Genomic DNA, 26,465 nt, shown 5'->3' with positions numbered 1-26,465 from the left:
GAAGAGAATTTTAATAACATGGTAATGTTTATGTAAAGTGAGCTTATAGTGTCACACTTGAATCTAATAAAGTGGACATCTATCATGCTGTAATAAAGAGAAGAACTTCTAATTAAAGTAGAACATCATTTGCAGTATTAAAGTCATTTAGTGTAATTGAAAAGTGTTAATACTCTATTTAATCCTCTTCCATTGGTATCACTTCAAGGGTAAAAACATTTTAAGGTTAAAATGCATCTTGTGTCTTTAATTGAATGTTATTACCTACTGATTGTAACATGTTGAAGCTGTTTAATTGCAAACCTGGAAAATTAATTACCATATTGAGAACCAGTTCCCAAGGGTTAGAAAGTCCTTTTTTGACAAATAAATGCAACATAAAAATGGATACCTACATGGTTTGTAGTCAAACCTTGAAGCATAGCTCAAAGTGATTCATTATAACCATTATGTTAATCTTAATTGAGCATCATTTAAGTGTTAGCATCAGGTTAGTGTTACCATCTCAATATAGAACTTGCCAGATTTTGCAATGAGATGTCAAGGAATAGGTGATTTTCCATTTCTTCATTAGAATCTGGAAGATGGTGTTTGGGCTGAACTAAAGCATTGTCCACTGAAAATGCTTGAATTTTCACCTTTATATGCCTGTTTACAAGTCATTGCCTGGATTTACAATGCATAATTCTGCTTTTACTCAAGCACTACAGTTTGCAGCACCACTCTTAACAGTTAGAGTAATGTTATGTACTCATGTTAGCCCACTGCAGTAATTGCCTGGCATTTTTCATTCACAATCTACTTCTTGACACTATTTTTCTGAGCACAGCCATCTTGAAAGGAGGAAAGTCTTTCTTCTTGTGTAATTTCTTCTTCTGTCTTGTGCATAAACAGCTGGTCCTTTTTTCTTTGGTAGCATGTTCCCCACAGTCTATCAGCCCTTCACCAATAAAATGTTCTGGGACAGGCCATCTGTAAACTTTAAACTCCCTGGATTAAGTTGAGATAAATCCAGGGAAACATGTAGATTTACATCCAAGGTGACTCTTGTTCTGCTGTTTGCAACCCATCTTGCCAAGATGAGTAAACTTGCAGCTAGTTAAGCCCAGTGAGGTTGTAAAAGCATTAAAATAGTGGACTGTGCTGTAACTTTGGACAAAATGTAACCCATAGTTACCTGATCCTTGTCAGAAGATTCATGAGACTAATCAACTCCTACTAAAGCGTAGAACATTCTCTGGGAAGTGATACTCATGTATCAGAAGAAAACATCCTCAAGAACAGACAATCCCATGCTGAATACAGAAAGAAGGCAAGTCTTAAATTTTTAAAGAAGGAGATTTGTATTCTTTTTCTACTTGAGTGTTAGGAGCTTGTCCCTACACTGTCATAGAATCATAGGATCACCCAGGCTGGAAAAGACCTTGAAGATCATCAAGTCCAACCACAGCCTAATCATAGTACCCTAACTCTAACAACCCTCTGCTAAATCATATCTCCAAGCAGATAAATCATATCTCTGAGCAAATCTATCTTTCATTTTGTTTCCTTTTACTATTTGTATAATGAGTGAAAAAGGAAATGAAGCTCTCCTACATCAAAATTCTGTTTTCTCATAACATTTACTTTCAGTACTCCTCCATTCAATGGGTATTTGTGCCAGGAACAGATTATCATGCAAGCTTCAAGACAGTTGAGAAAACCAGGCAAGTTATTTGAGACCCTTTTAGCCCTGCAGCCTAAAATTGGTTCAGAATTTTCACATTTTTTAAAATTTATTTCCCTCCTCCCCCAGTTGAATCTGACATTTACTGGGCGGATGTTATTTTTTGAGGAAAAATTTTGTGTGAAAAATCCCTCAAAACATTGAAATATAAAGGGGGCAAAGGGTAAGACTCATCATATGGTAACAAGTAGCCTGTTAAGTTCATACAATTATAAAGATACTTCGAGTATTGGAGAGTGAGATCTCAGAGCCGATATCAGAGTTAGATGCAAGTTTTACTTTAAAGCTGAATTTTTTTAAATGCAAGTTTTTTGCTTGCCAGTTCCAAATAATTTTTTAATAAAGCGTTGCGGTCTACTACAGAAATAGATTCACAGAAAATTCATTTAATATCCTACTCTATTCTTGGAGGTTTCCTTTTTAACTCACATAGGTAAGGTTAAAAGTTAGTAGAGAGTCATTATTTGAATACACAACAGAGGAACAGAGCCACAGTAGTTACCGAAAGCTTATAGTGTGGTAACAGTGTAATTGCATAATTTATGTGGCAGGCTTGTTGAGATAGTATTAAAATCAGACCCCTTTTGCCTGGAATTTGTGAATTCGTTATTACTGTTTAATTTGTCTCCTCTGTTTTTGTCTCATCAGGAAATACTACCAACATTTCCACATACATTACCTCTCCTTTCCTGCCCTCCATTTACATCAAGAGCTGCTGCAAGCAGTTTAACTTTTTTTCTTGAAAACACAACCTTCACCACTAAAACCTTGTCAGTTCTTTTTTATTATTATTTTATTTTTTCTCTGACAATTTCTATATCAGGTTTATGCCCTTTTTCTTCACCCTCTAGACTCCACACAGTTTTCCTGCTTTGGTATATCTCAGTTTGAATTTCCTTTTACATCTCCTTTAAGCTCTATCATCCTCTGCCAGCTTCTCCTACATTATGATCTGTTTTATATCTTCCCAGCTTTATTTCTGTGCCATGATCTTACTTTCTACTTTGCCCAGAACATATTCACTGCCAAACAATAGCCCTTTACTTCTTTTGATCAATTATTTTTGCTTGTTGTATAATGTTTGCTGTAGTATTATATCTTCCTGGTTTGACAGCCAGCTAAGTATATTATTAAAATTATTTATTCAGAATGATTACAAATGTATAGCAAGTACATATCACTCAAGTGTGATTGCTAGAAATTTTCTCTTTGCCTAAATTGCCATTTAGAACACACTACTGTGTATTGTGAAAGGGCTGTTTCTAATTTGAACTGCAAAGCAGTGAGAGCTAGCTCTGTACACTCATAATTTCATAACCGCCAACGCTTATTTATTCTTTTTTTGATATAAAGAGATTTTAAGTAAAAAAATCATCATTTCTTTAACTGATAAAAAAGTGATGCTGTTGTGTTTTGAACTGATGAGAGATGAATTGTCTTTGCAGAATCTGCTCTTCCCAAACCAGCCACTCCAACCCAACAGTAGATACTCAGTATCACCAACTGGAGATCTCACTATTACCAACATTCAACGAGCTGATGCAGGCTACTACATTTGTCAAGCACTGACGGTTGCTGGAAGCATTTTAGCAAAGGCTCAGCTGGAGGTTACTGATGGTGAGCTATTGAAATTCCTTTTTTGTATTCCATCAGAAGTATTTTAAAGTTTATGTAGAAGAAAAAAAAAAAAGAAAAGAAAAAAAAAAAAAAAAAAAGATGGGAGATCACTTAATTCATAAAAGTAAACAGGCAAGTTTCTACAGAACATACTGCAAGGATCTCTGCACAGTTCTCTACAGCATCAGAAAGAGACTGAAGTCTAGTTTTCATTTTGCATGCAATCCTTAATAGTCCAAACAAAGGACAAAACAACTTACTTAGAATATGGTTGGGAGGAAGGGAAGCTGCTCAGTTCACTAGAGCTGAAGTAGGACTAGAAAAAGATTGTGAAGAATTAGTAGTTTTATGACTAAAGTAATGTGCTGAGGTACAAAAATAAGTCTAAACACCTGTCTGGGTCCCAGCCTTCAGTATTATACAAAGAAACCTTTTTTGGAGATATCCGTAAGTCAGTTGCCTTCAATTTACTGGATCACTGTTAAAATAGAACTGCTATGTAGTGTAGCCTTTTAGTTTACATGTGTGTACAGTGACAATAACGAAAAGATGGGAACCACTGAGGCAATCTCCACCAAGGAGCAACCTCCAAGAGATGCTGCCTTAGTGGTGGTCAGCCCTTAAATGAGGTCTAGAGGAGGTGGAGTCAAGCTCCACCCCTTCCGGAAGCACAGCTAAATTACTCTCACCTGTGCTCCCACAGCTGACCCAACACTTGCCTCAGCTGATTAATCAGAAGTTCAGGCTGTGATTACTAATTTCCTATACACATGTGAAAAAGGCACAAGGATACTTCACTTCTGCAGAGCCATGTTCTAAGAATTTCTCAGTACAGTTAGGTGGGTAGAGAGCTATTTAAATACACTAGCAGATAAGAGTAGACAAGAAAGGAAAGGTACTACATGATCTGACGATGCTTTCAATTTTACAATTTTGGGCTTGAATGTTATTGTGCCTTGAAGTTTCACAGAACTGTAGAATTGTAGGGGTTGGAAGGGACCTCTAGAGATCATCGAGTCCAAATCCCCTGCCAAAGCAGGCTCCCTAAACCACGTCGCACAGGTTAAGTGTCCAGGTGGGTCTTGAATATCTCTGGAGAAGGAGACTCCACCACCTCCCTGGGCAGCCTGTTCCAGTGTTCTGTCACCCTCACTGTAAAGAAGTTCTTGTGCACATTCGTGCGGAACTTCCTATGCTGTAGTTTCATCCCATTACCCCTAGTCCTGTCCCCACGCACTACTGAAAAGTGACCATTCTCACCACTACAGCTCCCACACCTCAGGTGTTTATAAACCTGGATCAAGTCCCCTCCGAGCCTTCTTTTCTCAAGGCTAAACAGACCCAGTTCCCTAAGTCTCTCCTCATAGGGGAGATGCTCCAGGCCCTTCACCATCTTAGTGGCCCTCCACTGGACTCTTTCCAAGAGATCCCCGTCATTTTTGTACTGGAGAGCCCAGAACTGGACACAGTATTCCAGATGAGGCCTCACCAGAGCAGAGTAGAGGGGGAGGATCACCTCCCTCAATTTGCTGGACACTCTCTTTTTAATACACCCCAGTATGCCATTGGCCTTTTTGGCTACAAAGGCACACTGCTGGCTCATGGCCAATCTGTTGTCCGCCAGGACGCCCAGGTCCCTCTCAGCAGAGCTCTTCTCCAGCAGGTCTTCCCCCAGCCTGTACTGGTGCATTCAATTATTTCTACCCAGGTGCAAGACTCTACACTTGCTTTTGTTAAACCTCATCCAATTTCTTACTGCCCAGCTCTCCAGCCTGTCCAGGTCTCGCTGAATGGCAGCACAGCCTTCAGGCGTGTCAGCCAGCCCTCCCAACTTTGTGTCATCAGCAAACTTGCTGAGGGTGGTCACTATCCCCTCATCAAGGTCGTTGATGAAGATGTTGAACAAGACTGGACCCAGTACAGACCCCTGGGGGACGCTACTAGTTACAGGCCTCCAGCCAGATACCGCACTGACAACGACAAGCCTCTGCACTCTGCCAGTCAGCCAATTCTTGACCCACTTCACTGTCCACTCATCTATCCCATACTTCCTTAGCTTTGTTATAAGGATGTCATGGGGGACAGTATCAAAAGCCTTACTGAAATCAAGGTAGACTACATCTACTGCCCTCTCCCTGTCCACCCAGCTAGTGACATCTTCATAAAAGGCCACCAGGTTGGTCGAGCACGACCTCCCCTTGGTGAACCCACGCTGAGTACTCCTGATAACCTCCTTATCTCCCAGTTGTCTGGAGATGGCATCCAGCACAAGCTGTTCCATCACCTTCCCTGAGACAGAGGTGAGGCTGACTGGCCTATAATTACCCAGGTCTTCCTTCTTGCCCTTTTTGAAGACTGGAGTGACATTGGACTTACCCTGCTTTGTGTAAAAACATCAACCCTTTGCATATGTCAGAAATCCTGTTGAAACCCCTCTTATTGTGGCTAGAAGGCAGTTTGCATCCTTTAATGTTAACAACAAGAGAATTCCTCTTACGTTAGGAGACTATGGCATTCCCCTGTATCATTATTCCTTATCTTAACAGAATCATTAAATTTATTCTGACAGTCTTTGATGAATTTTTGCCATTAAAACTGTTGTTATGTGCAGAGGTCTACTTTTATGGTTCCCTTAGAGACCTTCCTGTACCATGAAAGTTTGAAAAGATGTCTAATTCTGAATAATCTTTCTTTTTATAAGAGCATATTTATCACAAATGACAGGTAGAGAGGCTCAGGCACGTGTTATAGAGGTCTGAGCATTAATTTGATGCCTTTTCTTTGTTTTCCAAAAGCTGTCTGTATTTTTATGACACAGGCAGATAATTTCTGCCTTATCCTTGCATCTTTACAAGCATATTGCTTTTTGCTAAAGCAGTTTCTGGAGACTAAAGGCTAACCTTCGCTCTGCAATCTCTTTAAGTCCTTTCTGTCATGATCTATGACAAAGTGATGCATTTTCATTCAATTCAAATTTAAATGTAGATTAAAAGGTCATTTAAAATTAATGGAAAAGCAGTATTTTTTAATATCTGTCCATAGCACTGCCTGATTCAGTGCCATGAGTGTGATTGGAATAAATAGAACATACAAACATTGGCTAGAAGGGCATCAAGCTGTTAATGGTCGCACCTGCTGATGCTGTACAGATTTACTGCAACATGGGCCGAGAGGATCAAACCAGGTTCAAGGATATTAGTGATAAAAATTCTTCCTTTTGACAGCCAAGACCTGTGGTCTGTCTTTATCTGTTTCTTGTATGAGATTAAAATAATAATAATAATAATAATAATAATCCTGCCTGATCTCTTTGGAATTTTTATTAGTTCACTTAAATAGTCAACAGAAAGCTCATAATAGTGTCCATGTTAGAATGCAAACTTAATTACAATGTGACATGCTTTCTCCATTGCTGAGCTCTGCTGCTAAAGGAATACAAGGCCTGTGTTCTTCAAATGCTTTGCAGAACCTACTGCCAGTGTGATCATTACAAAATAATGGAAGATTGCTTTTATAGAAATACCATTTCATCCTCGAGTCAAAGGGCAGGTGAGGTCAGGAGAAAAGTGCCAAAATAACATTGTGAAACTGAGATTATATACTTGAATGTACGATTAGATCACAGATATTTTTAATTGCTTTCAGTTAGGAAGTTAACCATAAATGTCTAACTAATCTGTTTTAGTTGATGTTGAGCAGAAGTTATGGAAGTCTGAGATCTTTATCAGTAGGGAAATCTAATGATTTTAAAAATACGATGAAAGATAAAGGGCATAATGTGCATGCTAGCTACACACTTAAGCATTAGTGTCCCAGTTTTTGGCTGGGGATTTCAGTTTTACTTCATAGCCCAGAATTTTTCTGTTTGGTTAATGATTTAATAATAGTGGCGAGCCATCTTTTTCATTTTGAACACATTTTTGTTTGATCCAGGGTAATTTAGATCCAATTGAAGTTCCAATACAGAATGAAAACATATGTCATGTGCAGAAAAACAAGTGCTTAATTATACCATATATAGCAGTGTTTCAGTTGTTACATTTTTGCACTTACAAGTCTTTACTGGAAATATTTTTAACTCAAGTGTTCACATGAGAAGAGATTACTAGCTGTGATGAAATGTGCTGAGTTGAGTGATAATTTTGCTGATTATGGACGGTGCTAAGAGCCCTCAGTGTATTTGAAATTCAAATCTTGTGTTTTCTTGAAAGGCTATAATATGATCCACTGTCTAATGCACATCTGGAAAAGCAGTATCAAATCTTAGCAGTCCTTTCAAACTCAAGAAGTGAATATGCAGATTGCAGTCTTGAAATGACAGATCATGCAAATAAAGCAAATGCTTCTCTCAAACTATGACTGTATTTATGATAAGTATAAAGTACATTTTTAAATTTATTCTATAGATTTATCCACCATGCACAGAATGTTTTGAAGTAAACTTCAATTTCTGCTTGCCTATCTTTATTTATATTTACATTATTTATATATTTTAATAGATAAATTTACCACTGTTTGTTCAGCTGTAGGATCTGCCTACAGTTTACCCAACAGCTGCAATTTGAGATGAGTACTGGATGGAGGATCTAGCTTAACATCCTGCAGTAGATTTCTCTGACAACATAAGAATGAAATGTTTTAGGATGCTCAACATTATTTGGAAAATAAATTTAATCCATTTTTCCCAGCCTGAAACGAAATTTTTTAACTATTTATCTACTGAATATGGTGGGGTATGTCTCTTAAAAGAAAATAGGAATGAGTGATTAACAATCGCTCACTGTTTAGCCATCTAAAAATCTGGCCACTTTCATTCCTATCACTAATTAAATCTTTATTAATTATTTTATAACGAATGTGTCAGTTTCAAACAGCCTCTTGTGAAGCTTCTGGGGAAAAAAAAAAAAAAAAGAAAAAAACTTACATATGATTTTGTTATATGAAATGTTTTGTGGACAACACACTGCTTTTGTGCTTCATAGTCGGAGAAAAAAAGAATGTAAAATAAATTTTAAAAAAAATAATCAAAAGTGTAAAAAAACTAAAAAAGCCTCTACCCTTTTGTGCACGTTTTTATTTATTTTTTGTTTTTATGAATGCTTATCACAATATCTTTCTGAACCTCTATTTGAGTTCTTTGTCCTTACAATGGATGACACCTATGTTGACGGAATGCAAGCACTATCCACACATTTTAGGGAAGATTTACAAGTCAGACTTGTGAAGACAATATAGTCATTCACAGATCAGTGGAAACCCTAAGTGTTCATTTAACCTTTAGCCTTAGTGTCATGGAAACCTGTAGTGGTCTTTCACCCATAACACCCTTGAAAATGAAGATTCCTTCTGGCCAGGAGACTTTCAATTACATTATTGATCAAAGCTATTTAAAGGATTATGAGCTTCTCATTTGAGCTGTTAAAAAAAAATAAAAAAAAAATAATAATAATAATCACATGCCAAAAAACATTCTGTAGTGCTGTAGGTTTTGAAAATACCTATGTTATGTTGCCACTCAAGAAAAGGCAACTAGATGCAGGAAATAACAATTTAAAAGTTAGCAAGATAAGGTGTTTTGTTTTTTTTTCCTTAATTTACTAGCTAGAAAACTGTGAGTTGCTGTTCTACAATGAATTTAAATTTTAGTTTGAATTCACTGCCAGCAATACCTAAAGCTTGAGTACATGTAAAAAATGAAATAGACTTTTGTTTCACTAAGTGACTGAACTGTGTGGTCATAAGGAACCTTTATGAGATCAAACCTTGGATATGAAAATGGATTACATTCTGTCTTTTCGTGTTTTATCTCTAATGTGAGCTGATAATAATTTAGAATTTTCAAAATAGCTTCCAAATACTTGGCCAAAAAAAAAATAATAATAATAAAATAAAAAAAAAATAAAAATTGACATTGGATTTTTTTGTTTCAATTACAACAAATGTGATAAAATCACACTCCAAGTCTTGCTAATTTCTGTAATTCAATCCATTTTAACTTTTGTTTAGGGGAACAAAAAATAAAAAAAAAAATGCGCCACTGAGATAGATAGCCTTAACATTTCCTGTTTATTTCCTGTTTATTATACAGTGTAACAAAAATACTTTGAATAGTGAAGATTCTAGAGGTCTGAATATCAAAGAGCTCAAATACAATAGAAAGCATGTTTCTTCAAATAGGTTATTTTCACTTCATTGTTAGAGAAGGATGTTGTGTGTGGAATATAATGATCCAGATTCTTGGTTAGAATAAAATATTAAAACTCAACTGACATCAGTGGAAGCAGTCTGATTTTTACACCATATAAGAGCTAATCCTGTCTATTATGTTATCTAATTTCATACTTAGTCCTGTGAGATTGTTCAAAGATTAGATACAGCAGCAATGTAGCAAGTAAATATATAAGTGGATGCTTGATTCTGTTATACAGGTTTTATAACATTTATAGGCTTTTACAATTCAAATATTTCACATTCATTTTGTATAAATACATTATTTATTAACATGGAGCTATACTTTGCTTATCGGATGACTGTGAGAACAGCAGAATTATTTGCGAAAAATTATTCTTTCAAGAAAAGAGCATGTGAGCATTTTACCATCTTTAAGATACCCCACTGACCATGTAATGAGGCTTATATGCAGTCGTCCACTAACTCACTAGTTACAAAATTGTTTATGGAGCATTTCAAGCATGCAAATGTAAATTCTTAGGAAAAAAAAAAAATAAAAGAGTTCATTGCTTTAAAAGGTGATGAGAGGAACTGATAAGCATGCTGTTAAATGGCTTGATTAACTCTGAAATATTTTCCACTGGAAAGAGTTGTCATTTAAGTTGCACTAAATATTTTGTAATGCTCTTAGGAATTTTCACTATGGACTATTTGTTGTGCCTGAATGAGGGGTATGATTGGTACCTGTGCTAGAATTCATATAGTGTTTCACTTTGAACTTGGACAGATTTTCTCTTTTAGGCCTAAGATCAGGTAAGTCATTAAAAACATTTTGATCTGACATTTAATCATGTGCTTTTTTAAACATGTAAGTGCTTTCCTAAATCGGATAAGACATGCAAGGTAGTTCTTTTCTAAATCAAGGTCTTTATTGTCATTGTGTCTTAATCAAATGGATCTGAGGATTTTTCTATCAGAATTATGTATGTCTAAGTTTTATCTTGCAGTGGCAAAATGAACCCATACAAAAACAGTTTTCAAATATACCGATCAAATATTAAGATGTATGTGTGAGCGTTGCAAAAATAAAGTTCATAGCCCTGCTCAGTCTAACATAAATCAATCTGTTGAAACTGGTACAACATCAAGCAAAGGACTAAAAGTAGCACAACACCATCAAAGTTGTGAATGCCAATATATATGTTGTTGTTCAGTCTTGACAGATAGACCTCCACCCATCATCCTCCAGGGGCCTGTCAATCAGACATTGGCAGTGGATGGGACAGCTCTGCTGAAGTGCAAAGCTACTGGTGACCCACTTCCAGTTATCAGCTGGTTAAAAGAAGGCTTTACTTTTCTGGGCAGAGACCCTCGAACATCCATACAGGATCAAGGGACCCTTCAGATTAAAACTCTGCGGGTGAGTAACAACAACAAAGCAACTGCTACAAGTTGTATGTGGCTAACATGAAGCTGACAGTTTGCTTTATGCAGCTTTATTATCTTGCTGTCTTCTGATTTTAAAGTTAATTTAGTTGTCTCTTTAACCATGCAACTTTCACCAAGGACAAATATTAGTTTGTTTTTTGCCATTGTGGTAGTGAAGGGAAAAAAAAAGAAGAGCCTACTTAACAACAGATAATACTACAAAAAATACTTTGAAAATAGAACTGATGTTTAAAATCTTATTAATATCACAATAAAGCATGAGTAGCAAGTAGATAGATGTATAAGATGACAGGACCTGGTTATCTTTCAGTTAATCTTACCCTGAGGCCATTGGTCTTTTGACTCTTTTAAAATTTAGAGTCATTCATTTTTGACACCTGAACATTGTTTTCCAGGGAGCTAGTGTGCTAGCAAGGAATTCTGAAGTCCATCAAGGCTTTTGCCATGCTCTTTCTCCATCACTGAGTCTTGGCAGTCTTGAGTTGTGGTGGTGAATTCTGATGTTATGTTAGCAGCAGGTGTTTCATAAGGCTATAGATGGGAGCAGACAATTCATACTGTAAAATACATGCAGTCATATCCAGAGGAATTTCTGTTCAAAATGAAGTGCCTATCATAGTATTTACATTTTGATACATATGATAATATTATATTTTGAAGGTACAGAGAAACCTTTCAATACTGTAGATAGCATAACACCAGACTTCGTTGATGAATACTGTGTCACTATGCTTTTTTGGGGGTTTTATTTTTTTACCTGATTAAATAGATTTTGCAATTTTTTTTGTGTGTGTATGTGAAACAATGTATAAATACTAGGGTAAAATCCCTTATTTGTTAAGAACTTGCAGACAATTTCAACAGCCTTTTAATCTAATCTACATTAATGTCTGAACATAGCTTTGTCATCCAAAAAAATTTCAATAAATCTAGCTGTCAGGGAAAAGGTAAAACCAGCAGTTTTGTTTTCTGGTGCCATCTCATCAGTGATCATAGATGAATTGTTAACCTTGGAACAAAATGGAATTTATTAAAAAATTTATACTAGCTTTCCTTGAGTAAACAATTTATTCTTCCTCCCTGGGCTGAAGGCAGGTTTAGGCCACAAAGGTTAATGCATTTTTCCTGTAGAGCTGGATTAAAGAGTGCGCTTGAATTCTTCAGATTCCCCAGTAGTGTTAGAAAACAGCAATTACAGGTGGAAGCTTGGTGATTTCAAACAAATTTTCAGGCATTGATGATGGGCTGCTGTGGAGTGTCCATGAGGCAGAAGCTCCTGGGATACCTGTCTGCATGCAGCTACACAAACAGAAAAATAGGGTCTGAATCATGCCAGCGCATTTATCTTGCTGATAGGTGCACAATGTCTGTAAACAAAACAAAAAAATAAAAATGAATAAAAATGCTTGCAAGGAGAGAAGGAAACAGTATTAGCAGTGAGCTTGTTTTTGGAAAACATGGAGCTCTTATTGATCCATAAATGGCTCATTCAGTAGTAACTGATTTTCCTTAAAGGCTCAGAAGGACACTTCTTGTAAACCCCTTGATAACAGTAATGTGCACTGCACAAGTCAAACTCACCAGCCAAGACTGCACAGTACAATAAAATACAATTTTCTCCTGTAGGTTGCAATTTTTGTGAGTTAAACGTAGATATAAATCTGGAGTGTTTAACTTTTCTTTCTGATATACTGCAGCAAGAACTGTCAACACTTCCTAAGGAAAAAAAAAAAAAAAAAAAAAGCCCCCAAATATACCCAAGAATAGTTCAAGTATACTTACATGCCTACCTTCAAAACAACATTTGTCACCTTCACCCTCAAGACCTAGTCCTCACTTATCTCCTCACCTCACAATTTATAATCGTTATCAATTAAGAATCAATATGAAAGATATAAAGATATGGGTAAAGATGAGCTTCTACTACTTAATCCTTTGAGACTATCTTCCTTCTTCTGCTATGTAACTAATCCCTTTATGTATGTAAATCAAATTATTCAATATTCTGCAGCAATGATAGTGAACCAAGAGCCACAGTCATTAACGTAAACCCAGAGATTTTTATAATGAGTCAATCATCCAGTTACCCTGGAGGATAACTAGAAACCTGTATACGTCACTCACACAGTACCATTTTAGACAGGTCAAAACTGGTGAAAAATCTTTCTTCTGATACATAATAATGTACTATGCCAGATTTAAATGTCTGCTTTAACTAAAGAAGAAAACTATTATACTGAATAACAACACTTTTCCATTGACCTTCCTTGTTGGTGGTGGTTTCTGTTGGTTTTTTTTTTCCTCCACCAAAACACACACACAAAAAAAGTATAAATAATTGAATTATCAATAAAATATGTCTGCGTCTAATCTGTCTACAGTCTGGAAGTTAGATATTTCACCATACCTCTAGCTTGCTTTATATGTTGAATTTGCCTTCTGCAAGTTAGTCTGTTGTGTATAACGGATACTCCATGGAATATGTCAGATGTCAGCTGCCATTGTGGGACACAAATAAAGTTGAGAACCACAACATCCTCAATTATCACCTAATGAAGAATAATAGATTTCACAAAAACTCAGAATAAGGAAAATAAAATACAGTACTTCAGAATGCTATAAAGCTCCCTCCTCCATAAATCTGCCTCTTTTCAAGAGTCTTTCTCATTTATTTAGCATTATTAGCAGGTCCAGAGGAGGGCTACAAAGGTGATCAGTGGGCTAGAGTACCTCATCTATGAGGACACTCAGAGAGTTGAGTCTCTTCAGCCTGGAAAAAAGAAGGCTCCTGGGGGACCTTATGATGGCCTTCCAGTACCAGAAGGGGCCCGGCAGTAAAGCTGGGAAAGGGCTTTTTATAAGGGTATGTAGTGATGGGACAAGGGGAAATGTCTTTCAACTGAAAGAGCGTACATTTAGACTAGATATTAGAAACATTCTTTACTGTGAGGGTGGTGAGATGCTGGAACAGGTTGCCCAGTGAAGTTGTGGATGACCCTTCCCTGGAAACATTCAAAACCAGGCTGGATGGGGCTTTGTGCAACCTGGTCTGTTGGTAGATGTCCCTGCCTATAGTAGGGGGATTGGAATTAGACAATCTTAAATGTCCCTTCCAACCCAAACCATTCTATGATTCTATGATCTCTGTATTTTGAGTCCCTCAGACACTGTTACATGAGTTGAATTATTCTTTGTATTTCATGGCAAAATCATCTCTGAAAATTCAAGTTATGTTTTTTTTTGTTTGTTTGTTTTTGTTTTTGTTTTGTTTGTTTGTTTGTTTGTTTTTGTTTTTTATGAACTGTCATTAACTGGTTGCTTTCTTCGCCTAAGTGTGCCATAGTCTCAAACTACTGGAAGAAAATCCCACCAAAATTCTAAGAGTAAAAAATTAAAATCAATTAAGTTTTGTGTCAACAAGTAATCTAAAGAGCATCTTACTAATTTGCTTTTACATTCTTTTCAAAGAGTTGGGTATTTTTAAATGTTTGGTGCCTTGTAGGCTGATGTAAAGTGTAAAATAAGTATTTCTTGCCAATAAATATATAGGAAAAGAAAATTATAATAAATTCTGTCATATGATTCTGAAAGGTAAAACTTGCCTTTAAATGTTCTTAATGTCTAGCTGTCTGATACTGGAACTTATACTTGTGTTGCAACAAGTTCAAGTGGGGAGACATCATGGAGTGCTGTTCTGGATGTGACAGGTAAGCAATATCCAGAGGCCAGTTTCAGATGGCACAAAATGAAAGTATAGTATAATGTAGAGTTATATAAGTCAAATAATCTCTTCTAGATATTCTAGGTTTGAGATAGATAAGGTTTTAAGTGGGAGGGATTTGTTTTTTCATGCATCTCAGATTTCATTCCTAGCACTGGAACTGATCGAGATATAGGAATTTTCTCAGCCTTCTAGTAGGTAATGTTTTGGCATTTTATGTAAATATGAGCAAAGTGTGATTTTTTTGTTACTCCTTTCTTGTTTCTTCCTTTTTTTTTTTTCTTTTTTTTTTTAATATAAACTTTTTAGTTTTGTGTCTTTTTTTTTCCCCTATAATGTGTTCCTAATGAATGATAGTTCTTCATAAAAAAAAATAGAGCTCATAATTCAGTAGTTGACTTAGTTCCTAACAAATTAAAAGCATTGATTAAGAATATTCTTCAGATATTTGGCATGTTTTTCTTTTTAACCTTCTTCTTTGATCAGATTATCTAATTGACAACAAAAAAGTAATTATTATACATTTGCTCCTTGCAGAGTTGGGTGGAGCAACAGTCAGTAAAAGTTATGACATAAATGACCTCCCTGGGCCACCATCCAAACCTCAGGTCACTGACGTTACTAAGAACAGTGTCACCCTGTCCTGGCAACCAGGGACCCCTGGAAGCCTACCAGCTAGTGCATATATCATTGAGGCTTTTAGGTATGTAAATTATTCTACTTTGAATCTCCTTCCTTTCTAATTTTGCTTAAATCCTCGTACCAGCTGTTCTGCTACTGTGGTGTTCTTTTGGTTTCTGTATGTGTCATTAAAAGTTTGGCAAAAGATTTAGCTCCAATGGCAGGCATTGATGCTTACTTTTTAAGTGTTTTGTTTTTTAATTTGCCATCATATTTTCTTAAGTCAGTAAGTAGTGAAACATTAAACTTTTTCCTCAGGTCAATGGAAAAATAAATGGACAGTGTACTCTCTATTTGTTACTTTTCCTTTATTTCTAATGATCACCCTGGGAATGTTGTTTTTTCAAACCCTTTGGGCTTGAGTTCCTTAGACTGTTGTAATACAAGGTATCTGAAAACAAATGGGCAACCTTTAAACCTCTGTGTTCTCCTTCTCCTGTTCTTGTTAAAACAGCACCTATCAAATAGTTAAGTATCTTTAAATTTCTGCATTTAACTGTTTTAGATGGAGTAAAACTTTTAACTGAAAAGGCTGGTTTTCATAATTAAAGATTTCACCATGCAGCCTGAAGTTGAAGAGGATCCAGCATTTCTATTCCACACAGTAGCACTTAACGCGTGGTAGGAAAGAACTCCTGGGCCCAATTCAGCAAGTTTGTTTAAGCATGAGGTGTATCCCTCATACGTACTACAAGAGTAGTATTCTGCATATGGATGTGCACTTTCTTACATGCTTCTCTGCATCAAAATATTTAAAAAAAAACCAACAATATAGTTTATCTTTTAATTAATATTCTACCAGGAATTTATCAAAATTATCAACTTGCAAATTTAAAACATAGTGATAATGTTTTATCTGTATATGTTAATATGCAAAGTGCATCATTACTGTGTGTGCAGATTGCTGATTTTGTTCTAGGACTTGTACTTTTCTTAATGCATTAAATGAATGAAACAATAGAAACAAAATGGAACTCGCAGCTTCACTTCTTTTTTTCCTTTAAGATATTACATTTTTTTACTCAATTCTATACAGCAAAGCACAATGAAATCAAATTTTGTCGATAAACTTTTATGGTATTTCACCTTGGATAAGCTTTAATGGCACACAACCAAAATCCTTTACAGGAGCCAAGGATTTTTTATTAAGAGCAGTTTTAACAATTACAACTGAAATCTCTTCATACAGTGGATGGTAGTCAAATTATGTTACCATTCAAATGAAAATATAGTGACAGAAAGCATATTCATATATTTTTCTTAATTTACAAGCTTTTTTCAGAAGATTTTTTGTTACCATTGAGTATGAATTAAGTCCAAGTATTTTATTTTATTTTTTTCCTAATCATAGCTATTGACATAATTTACTTAGCAACATAGAAACTTGTTCTTTTAACATCTTTTTTCTTTTCTAAAGTTTGTGTTCAAGTTTGGTCTGTTTTATCTTTCAAATCTTCAATTTTTTAAAATTTCCTTTGCTGCCTTTCACACTTTTCTTTTGTACGTTTTTGTTAAAGCAATAGGAAAAGCTTTTGCTGTTTATGAAAGGAAAAAACACCTTTGAAAACTGCCATTGTTTTTAATAAGTTTTTTGATAAGTTAACTAAAACTAGAAAATATTATTTTTGCCTTGTTCTTCTTTTTTCCTGCAAACCTCCTTTAACTTCCTTGTTTTCTTATGTATTAGTCTATAATCTTCAACATTTTCTTGTTGCAGTCAGTCGGTGAGCAATAGTTGGCAAACAGTGGCTAACCATGTGAAGACCACTCTCTACACTGTGAGAGGACTGCGTCCCAATACAATCTACCTGTTTATGGTCAGAGCTATCAATTCACAAGGTCTGAGCGATCCCAGCCCTATGTCAGATCCTGTCCGAACACAAGGTAGGAGTAATTATTATGGCTTACATGCTTGAGCTAAAATAGAAGAAAAGGATACTGAAGGTTGACCATTAGGTTTGGCAATTTTGAGTTATCACTCTGACTGAAGGTATCTTAAATACAACTTAACTAATAAAGACAGTCTGATGATTGCTTTATTAATCTGGAATTTAGGAGGAAGCTAAGGATAGTTTAGTTCTTTAGTGAACTGGCACATTTTTAATTTGCGGGTCGTAGTTGTTGGCGTGATTCTGGATGGACCTTCTTGAAAGCACCCAAACTTTTCTGAACATGTCCTCTCTTCTGTTGCATCCTTACTTTCTCCTTTCTATCCCTAATTCATTTCCATTGTCTAGCAAAGATATGCTGTCATAGTAAGGATAAAAAACAGGCAGGGAAAACACCACATTTAGCATTAGCTTTAATACAAGAACTGCAAAAAACCTCCATAGAGTATTGGTAAATCTGTTCCAACATTCGTGCAGGTTATTCATATAAGTTAAGGTATCTGTAGGATAGAGAGTATTTCAAAGCTTTTCTGAGAAATGTATAGATCTTTAACTTATATCAACATTTATAATTTTTATATTCATGTTTCACTGCATAATAAACCATAAGGGAAGACTGAAAGAGGATCCCTTATTTTTAGTCTACTGATATACTTGACAGCTGTGATCCTCCATGTCTTGTTTCAGGGCTGTTTGATGACTACAAATTCTGTTCATGTTATACTCTACTCTAACTGTGTTTAACTGCCATAAATAAATTTTCCTTCACAGCATGGATTTTTTTTTAATCATGGTTTCTTCATTTCCAAAGTATTAGCTCCTCTCACAGTTAATTTACACTGAGATTATATATCTCTGTTTCTGGATGCTAGAAAACTGTATGGGAGTACCTGTGCATTGTGCCTCAGACTACAGCACGTGTAATTGGAACTATGCTCTTTGTAGGTCCTGGATGGAATAAAAGGAAATGAGTAGGGTGGTAGTGCTTTATCACATAGCCAGTACATCCAGCCTCTCATTCCAGTCTATTCCTGAATAAATCTGTCCTTAGAAATTGCCTCCTCAAAATAATAATAGCAATAACAAATAAAAATCATTGTTGTAAAAGGAGAAAGAGCTGTTTTCTGAAAAGCTGAAGGAATAAGTTGAGGGGGGATTCCATGGCTTGACTGTCCATGGAGTATTGCAACTTTTCTTCTTTCTTACCCTCTCGTTATAAGGTGACTTATACTTTTATACTTTTCTTTGCACCAGCCTAAAGTCTGCATAACTTTTCACTTAGTTAAAAATACAACTTTATTTGGCATTTGAATGTCAAGTGAAGACTTTTTATCTGACATACTGACAAGCAATTTGATTTCAGTAAAAACATGTCTTTTAATTAGCTACAGCATGTGTTGCAGTTTCCATTTCCAGAAGCTGTTTAGCAGTCAAGCACACTGAAACACATACAGGATTTATAGCTTCTTTGGTAACCTCCAGTTTAATGAAATTAAATCATAAAATCAATTGAAAATTAGCATAATGTTTTGATGTGATTTCTAATTATGCCTGAATTCAATTCAGGCTGACAGTGGAAGCTGACACGTGCTAGAAAGCCTGTTCATGGCAACCATTGAGCAAGAGAGAAGCAGCTATAACCACACTATATAATATTAATTTGCAACAGGTGTCTGTGGCAGCTTTAATAACTGGCATTTTATTTCCTGGTAATAAACACAGCAAAAGTCAAGAGGTATAATTTTATGCATCTTTTCACCAGTGAACAACAAGTAGACAATAAGGGGTTTTCAAAAGGCTTACCTTAAATGACTTCTGTCAGATAAGGACAGAGAAATCAGTAATTGCTCTAGGAAAAGATTCTGGAGAAGAGTGTCACTGGAAGGAACATGTAAATATGTGATTTCACAAATGGAAATAACAATATTGTTTGGATTATTAGCAGACCAGATCATATATTAAAAAAAAATTCAAAGAAACTATCTATAATCATATATGAAAATATGTATAATCATATCCCTGCAATTTAAATTACTAGCTACTAGTAGGAAGTTCATTGGAAGCTGTAAAAGAGAAGTTAGAGGAAAATATACAACCAATCTAATTTTAGAGACCTCTTTTGATTAGGATATGCTTCTTGAGCCATTTTTCTATAATTCATTATTTTATTGTGCCAATACTTGAACATTTGCTTATTGGTAATATCAATTGCTTTCCCATCAGGAGTCTCCCAGTAATGTGAAGATTTCATTGCATGACATTACACTGTGAACATCATATATATATATATATATATATATATATATGTGTGTGTTTCCAAATGTACATATGAATAAACAGAATTCCATATGTACATCTTGACATTCATTTCTTTTTGATATTAACATACATTAGTTCCTTGATTTCTAGGTGTGTCTTCCTATGATAAAATATAGTTTGTAAAGAAACAGTATGTAGAAATGACTTATCCACTAAGGGAATATAAGTATTTGGCCAGTTTTATAATACAGTATAATTTAACTTAAAACATAGGCTGATAGCTGTAGATAAATTTATATTAAGGATCATAGATATTATGAATAGTAGCATAAATGCTCATTCTGCAAACCAGCCTGAGTTGCCATCCTAGATCTATTTTACTGGATCTCTCTGTTTCTTATTCACTTTAAGTAGACATAGTTTGCTAGATAAGTTCCTTTACTGTTGCTGACAATTGTTTTTTGTTTATATTCCTTTTGGAGACACATGGAGCCATCTGTGTTTGAGTATCAGTAGAAGCCTGTGTTTTTATTATTTCTTGGTAGCTCTGAACCCATAAAATCCAGGATTATGAAGTTGCAGTATTGTTTACCAGAACCAAGTTTATTTCAAAATCTGAAGACCTGCCATTCAGATGTTGTAGTTATGTTTAAATGCTTCCTTTCTGAAAGCATTATTATTTCTTTTCAATAATATTTAGAAGATTTAATTAAAAAAAAAAAGAAAAAAAGTAAAATACAACATAGTCACACACCCTAAGACCATCAAAGGGGAAAAAGAGGACTTTTAAGTGTGTTTTTTTCTTCCCTGAGTACATTTGATTGATTCAAAAAGAGGGAAAGTAGTTTTGGCTAATGAGTCCCCTGAGAAAACCATGCAGAATTCACAAATGTGAAGGCGGGCCTGGCCATAATGTATTTGGCTTTTTAGAATAAAATCTGTGCTTGTATCTTTCTGGACAAACTAACAACAAATTGAAGCAGAAATAATCAATATCTGTGTATATTCTTAGGCATGTCTATCTACAGATAGACAACTAGCATACCATGCCAGGAGTGTTATTGTAAGACCTTTGAAGGAGCCACTGAATGTGTCCAAACATTACTATCTATTTCCTAGAAATTACCGTAATGTCTGACTACAGTAGAGGGAAGGGAGATACAAGGATGTATTGGCTAATTAATAATTATTATCACTAAAAAGACATACTGAAGATATGCACATTGAACATCTTTATTTTCTGTGCCATGGAGCTATCTAGATCAATCTACGTCCATGACAGGGGAGCAGGAGGCCTGACCTCCCAAAAAATGGGAAGGGAAAAGGGGGAGGAACAGGGAGATGGGAACTGGGCTTAAGGAAACAAACAGAGCAGTGGCAACAATCTTAGGAGGAAAACTCATTTTACTAACTATGATATCGGAACGCAAGATAACGCAATATAATACAATATAATTGAAATTGAGGCTAATAAATTAAGTCAAATAAGAGAGAGTTTTCCCAACACTGAGAAGCCTACTCTGAAATTGTAGGCACACAGCTTGGAAGCACACCCACACCCGCTGCCAGGCAGTGAGAGAAAGAGCAAGCATCACTTCCATGACATATTTCCCTCTTTGACCATGAAGTCCTCTGGGACGTGTAGTTCTTCTCTGTGCTCCACATGATGTTATGATGTGGAATATCAATAGCAAAAATTACAAAACCATGACACTCTGACACATACTTTATATTTACTACTCCGGTTTATGAATGGTAATGCAGCTTTTACTTTTTCACAATGCGATAACCCAAATGAGATCTTTAAGAACTAAGTACAAGGGCCACATGTTTGTGCTTGGAGAAGGAATCATAGTTTTCCATGGACCTTTATACTAAGCGATCAAACTCCTTATTTTTACTAGAAATAATTGTTTTACCCTCATCTTAGAAGGACTGTTTAAAATATTCTTGAAAAGAAAATTTCTATGTTAAAGTGTTTTTGTTGGCCTTTCATGAGATCATAATCTTTTTGATTTAATGAATTATTATTTTTCATATTTGTGCTAGATTTCATTATCTTTGTTTGTAAAGGGAAAAGTCACTTTGAAAAAGAAAATGCTATTTGTAGCATTTGGTTTCTTGTGTGCATGGTATATAAGGAGGTAAAGTTTAGTTACAGCTTGGAAACATATATATAAGAGCATGTCATGTATGTTCTAAGAAAGTTAAAAACCTGTTCATCTTCTTAAATTATACTAGCCAGGTTGGTTCCAGATATCTGGCTGACATTATTGTTATCTGAACAATATAGAAGTAGTGAATAATTGAATCCCTCTCATCACTTACAAGATCTGAAAAAGCATTACTATCAACTCTGACTAGTCATTTTAATGTATTTTTATTTCATTATTTCCTAAGCAGCCAAAGGTGAATGATTTACTTGGTATGTTTGGGAGTTCACATTCAAAGCTTAGCACTATATGGTTTTAAAAACACTGCTGTAAGAGGGTGCTAAAGTCAAGTTGTTAATCTATTCAGTCATTCCAATTGCAATGTATGTCTTCTCCTTAAAGTAATGCTTTCATGTGTGCGTTTTTTTCTGGCAGATATCAGTCCACCAGCACAAGGTGTGGATCACAGACAAGTCCAGAAAGAACTGGGAGACGTCATTGTACGACTGCATAACCCTGTTGTGCTGACACCCACAACAGTTCAAGTTACCTGGACAGTAAGGCTTTCATTATAATTACCTTGCTTTACCTAATTTTGTTTATTTGCCCCTACATTATTTTTTTACTCTACTGGAAAGCTCCAGTCTTGACTTCAACATAAGTGCTCCACTAAACTAATGTCACACAGGAATATGTGTAAATGAAATGATCGTTTTATTTTCTCCTTTAGATCAGGCAGATTGAAGGATTTCTGCATTCAGCTTAAAAGGAGATAAATTTCTAAGTATGAAAATGAATTATATTTAACACCTTAATCTAAGGGTAATTGATCTGTGGATTAATAACTGGATAGCAAAAATAAATATCATCATTAAAATGTCACATGAAAAAACACTTTCCACTAGAAAGCATGGGGACGTCTTGATCATACTCTATTATTTGGTGGCCCTAAAATGCAGAAATAGCTTTCTATAGGGCACTTCTTGAAAAGTAGGCAACATATTATGCTGATGCCTGATCTATGGGTAGCATCTGGTATTCTAGCATATGACTTACCCTCTGTCAGTGAACTTCCTTTCATTATAGAAGATGAGAATGTTTCCGGCAGTGCTTAAAATATCTTTTTGAAGGACCAAACTACTAGGTAGCATTTCTGAGAAGATATAGCACATGGCTTTCAAAATTCTATGTTTCTCTTACAGTCTCTTAGAAAGTGATTGTTCCTAGGGCACTCCATGCCACAAATAAGGGCTTTCCTTTTGGAGCACATGCCCCAGAGGAAGAAGAGTCATGATTAGAAAAGTGAGATAAATAACATTGCAATGCCCATCACTGTAACAGTTACATTATATAGAAGTAATTCTGCTTAAAGAGATATTCACAATACTCTGGGGTTTTCTTCTACAGGTGATATTAAGAGTGTAACATGTACAGAGGATTATATAATAGAAAACAAATATGGATAGATTGTGTATTATAGAAATACTGCAGTTTTTACACATCGCAGATGTATTTATGGGGGCTTATAGGTCATCCGTGTTTCAACAGATTTCAGTGGTAAGGGGGGAAGATTAAAAATGAATAGAGGAGTGCACAAATTAGTCTTTCTTAGATTATTTAGAAAATTTGTCATTGCATTTTATTGTTTATGTTAATACTCAGCTTGTTCTTCTAAAAATACTGTCTGTTCCAGCTAAATAATCCCAGGACAGACTGACTTTCTGGTCCAAGTGCCTTTGCAGAAAGTGTTTGTGCCCAAGTGGGTGGTTCAATAGGTTAGAAAATTTGAATGTTAGCAGCCAGTAATTGTAAACTTGGATGACATCTGTGTGGTGCTTCTTCAAGTCCTTTCTTGGGTGCTAGAGATAGCAGAAACACAATTTCATAGATTTGCTCCCTATTTATAAATGGAATTCAGTTTTATACAGTGTAATATTGTTCACTGTATTATAATGAAGTAGTATGTTTGGAGAGTCTCTTGGTGCCTCTACTGAACTACTAATGAGCAAAGAAAATATGGTAAGTGAAGGTATATCATTAAAGTTATCACAGGTATCAGTTCATTGGAAAGATCCCTCAAAGCAGTGACCCTATGCCATCTGACAAGCGAATAGACCTCTGTAGAGATGTTTTGGAACTGCCCGAGGGAAGAAAGGCACACACAAAGAAAAAAGTCTCTGGAACTGCTAATTAGAAACTTAACAGCAACCAGAACAAAACCAACTAATTAATCATAGTTAACAGGGAAGCAGCCACTCTATCCAGAGAATAAAGTCCATTCTGTTTGTATAAAGTGGTTGGATGTAGCTAAGATGCAGAAGGACAGAAGTGCAATGAGAGTCATAAGACTTTCAGTATTGACCGCCTGCGATTCAAAGAGTAAATGCCAAGAAACTTCCTCTATTCCTGAGTTTCTAGTGTCTTGACTCGAAACAAATTTACACCAATTTCTCTCTTCTTTCTGATATTTTTTTTTATTTTTTAATTTGAGTTTAAAATTTCACAAATAATTCTCTGCTTCTGTTTTGTAATTTTAAAATATTGAGAACTATAATATTTGAGTATATGCTCACATATTTCATCTCTTTTAAAAGGTTAGTCTCACATAGTCAGAAGCTAGCTTGTCACTGTCACATAAATTTATCCCTCATGTGCCTAAGTATTGATGTGCAACTGTAATTATCTGGTTACATACAGTATCTATTCTTAATAAAGTTGTTTATCATTTCTTTTTATCTTCTTTATTCAGTGTATACTGCCAGATCGTAGGAAATTCATACCACTGAAACTCAGAATTGAATAAAAAAATATATATATTAGTTTGTCTCATGTGCTTATCTGTCATACTCTCAACTGTAACATTTGAGTGTTTCACAAATAATACTGAAACTATAATCAGAAGGATAAAAATGTGTAATTGGCCCAACCTTGCATATAAGTAGACAAGGTGAAGATATACTTATTGCATATCAGATATACCAACTATTACCTAATTTTAAACCTCTGGCCTGATTTATTTTTATTTCTATCAAATACATTGTACTGTTACAGCATAATGTGTACCCAAAGCACTTTTGTAGCTAACCTCAATGATAGGTAAGCACTTCCAGCCTCAATTTTTTCACTTTGAGCATTAAATTGAGAGTTTAATTAGTGGCCAAATGTGAGAAGTTTCCTAGCATTATGTAGGAGCCCTGTGGCATAATCAAGAAAAAATTCAGTTCTTCAGTGTGGCAAAATAATTGCTGTTTTGAAATCCCAACTGCCTTACAGGAATTTTGAGGCTACAGTGCAGAAGGGTAATTTATTTGCCTCTGTCTTTTAATTTGACATTGATTTTAAATGATTGTGCTTCACTGGAAGTTTGAGTTGAGCATACTGGACAGTATTGCAGTGTATCATCACCCTTTTCTTGTTCCTGTCGGTAGATAAATAGTAGTGGTGTTTGAATTTTTGGAGATCACTGAGAGCCTGTGTTGTGATTTAACCTCAGTATGCAACTCTACTCCACCATGCTGATTTCTAACTTCTGTTCATCAACAGAACAACATAAAAATACAATGAAAAGTAGCTCATAAAAGCAGGCAGATCACTAACTGATTACAACCATGGGCAGAACAGACTCAGTGTAGGGGATTAATATAATTTATTGTTTGTTGATAACACTAGAGCGGTGAGAACTAAAAGCAAACTACAACCACCTCCCTCCTACATCCATCCTCTTCTACCTCATCCCCTTGAGCAGCACAGAGCAAAAGGGAATGGACTGCAGTCAGTCCAGAATGCTTCATCTTTATTCGTGATCACTTTCTGTTCCTGCTCCATGTGGGGCCCCTTCCATTGAATGCTGTCCTTCCCAAACTGGACCCACACAGGCTTCACACAGTCTGCAGCCCTGTACGTCTAATGTAGTCTTTACCAGTGAACTCAGCACAGTGTGAAAGATGTTCTGCCCAGATGGAGAAGCTGCACTGATTTGGGAGCAGAGTTCTTTTTTGGATATTTTGGAGTAGAGGCTTACATATTGCTGGATTGCCTGAATAGAGCCTGTATTTGCAGCATAATCTACCTTACAAAGAGTTTCCTTTTTGCCGTTTATTTCTTTCAACAAGCAAATAGCCTATAGAGTGATCATAGTCACTGAACCTGTCTTATATTCAGTTATGGTATGTGCAGGGAAAAAAAGAACTTTGTATTCTGCAGAAATGGAAAGCTACTGTCAGCTTTATAGATATCTCCCGCACTGTACATTTATCAAAAAGAGAGAGTGCATGCAAGACCAATTATGCTTGTAGGTTGCCTTAAGCATTGAGTAAATGCTGAACAGAATCCATCCAGTAATTGCCATCTTCTGCCTTGTAAAGGAGCATCTGCATTTTCTACCATCCATCTTCTGAGGTAGAAAATGTCTTTAGATCAGCACCTGTTACAGCCCTCCTTTGATGAGGGGATTCCACAGCTGCTCCTACAAATTCTAAAGCAGCTAAGAGCATCACAGAAAGACTGGGAATAATCTGTGATCCCAGTGCTCAACAAAGAAAACTCTTGCAATCTCTGCAGTAATGCTAAGTGCTTTGTAAGAGAAAGTACATTTAAAAATAAAAATAACCAGGAATTATTAACTCTTTCATCAAATCACAGTGCATGTTTCTGCAACTCTACATACATGCAAATGCATACTAATCCTGCAGTTACTTGATGCCTAGCACAACTGAATGCTATTCTTTAACACTACACATATTTTTAGTGGCCTGGTGATGAAGTGACATGTAATTACCACATAAGAGAACAATGAAGTT

General features: G+C 35.7%; 1 protein-coding gene across 33 annotated transcripts in view; it reads left to right on the top strand.

Annotated features, from left to right (window-relative positions):
- ROBO2 (roundabout guidance receptor 2) overlaps positions 1 to 26,465 on the top strand; it is an 862,058-nt gene that overhangs the window by 760,374 nt on the left and 75,219 nt on the right. For all 33 annotated transcript variants that reach the window (XM_085527515.1, XM_085527477.1, XM_085527497.1 and 30 more), the window contains 6 exons: positions 3,172 to 3,343; positions 10,729 to 10,934; positions 14,589 to 14,670; positions 15,222 to 15,387; positions 17,083 to 17,249; positions 22,102 to 22,223. In XM_085527515.1, the coding sequence (XP_085383641.1) occupies positions 3,172 to 3,343; positions 10,729 to 10,934; positions 14,589 to 14,670; positions 15,222 to 15,387; positions 17,083 to 17,249; positions 22,102 to 22,223 (915 nt within the window). The remainder of the gene's footprint in view (positions 1 to 3,171; positions 3,344 to 10,728; positions 10,935 to 14,588; positions 14,671 to 15,221; positions 15,388 to 17,082; positions 17,250 to 22,101; positions 22,224 to 26,465) is intronic.

The sequence above is a fragment of the Coturnix japonica genome, chromosome 1, assembly GCF_054131305.1.
Source record: "Coturnix japonica strain WE chromosome 1, WE-NBRP24, whole genome shotgun sequence".
NCBI classification, from domain to species: Eukaryota; Metazoa; Chordata; class Aves; order Galliformes; family Phasianidae; genus Coturnix; species Coturnix japonica.
This window is presented reverse-complemented; position numbering and strand designations above follow the sequence as displayed.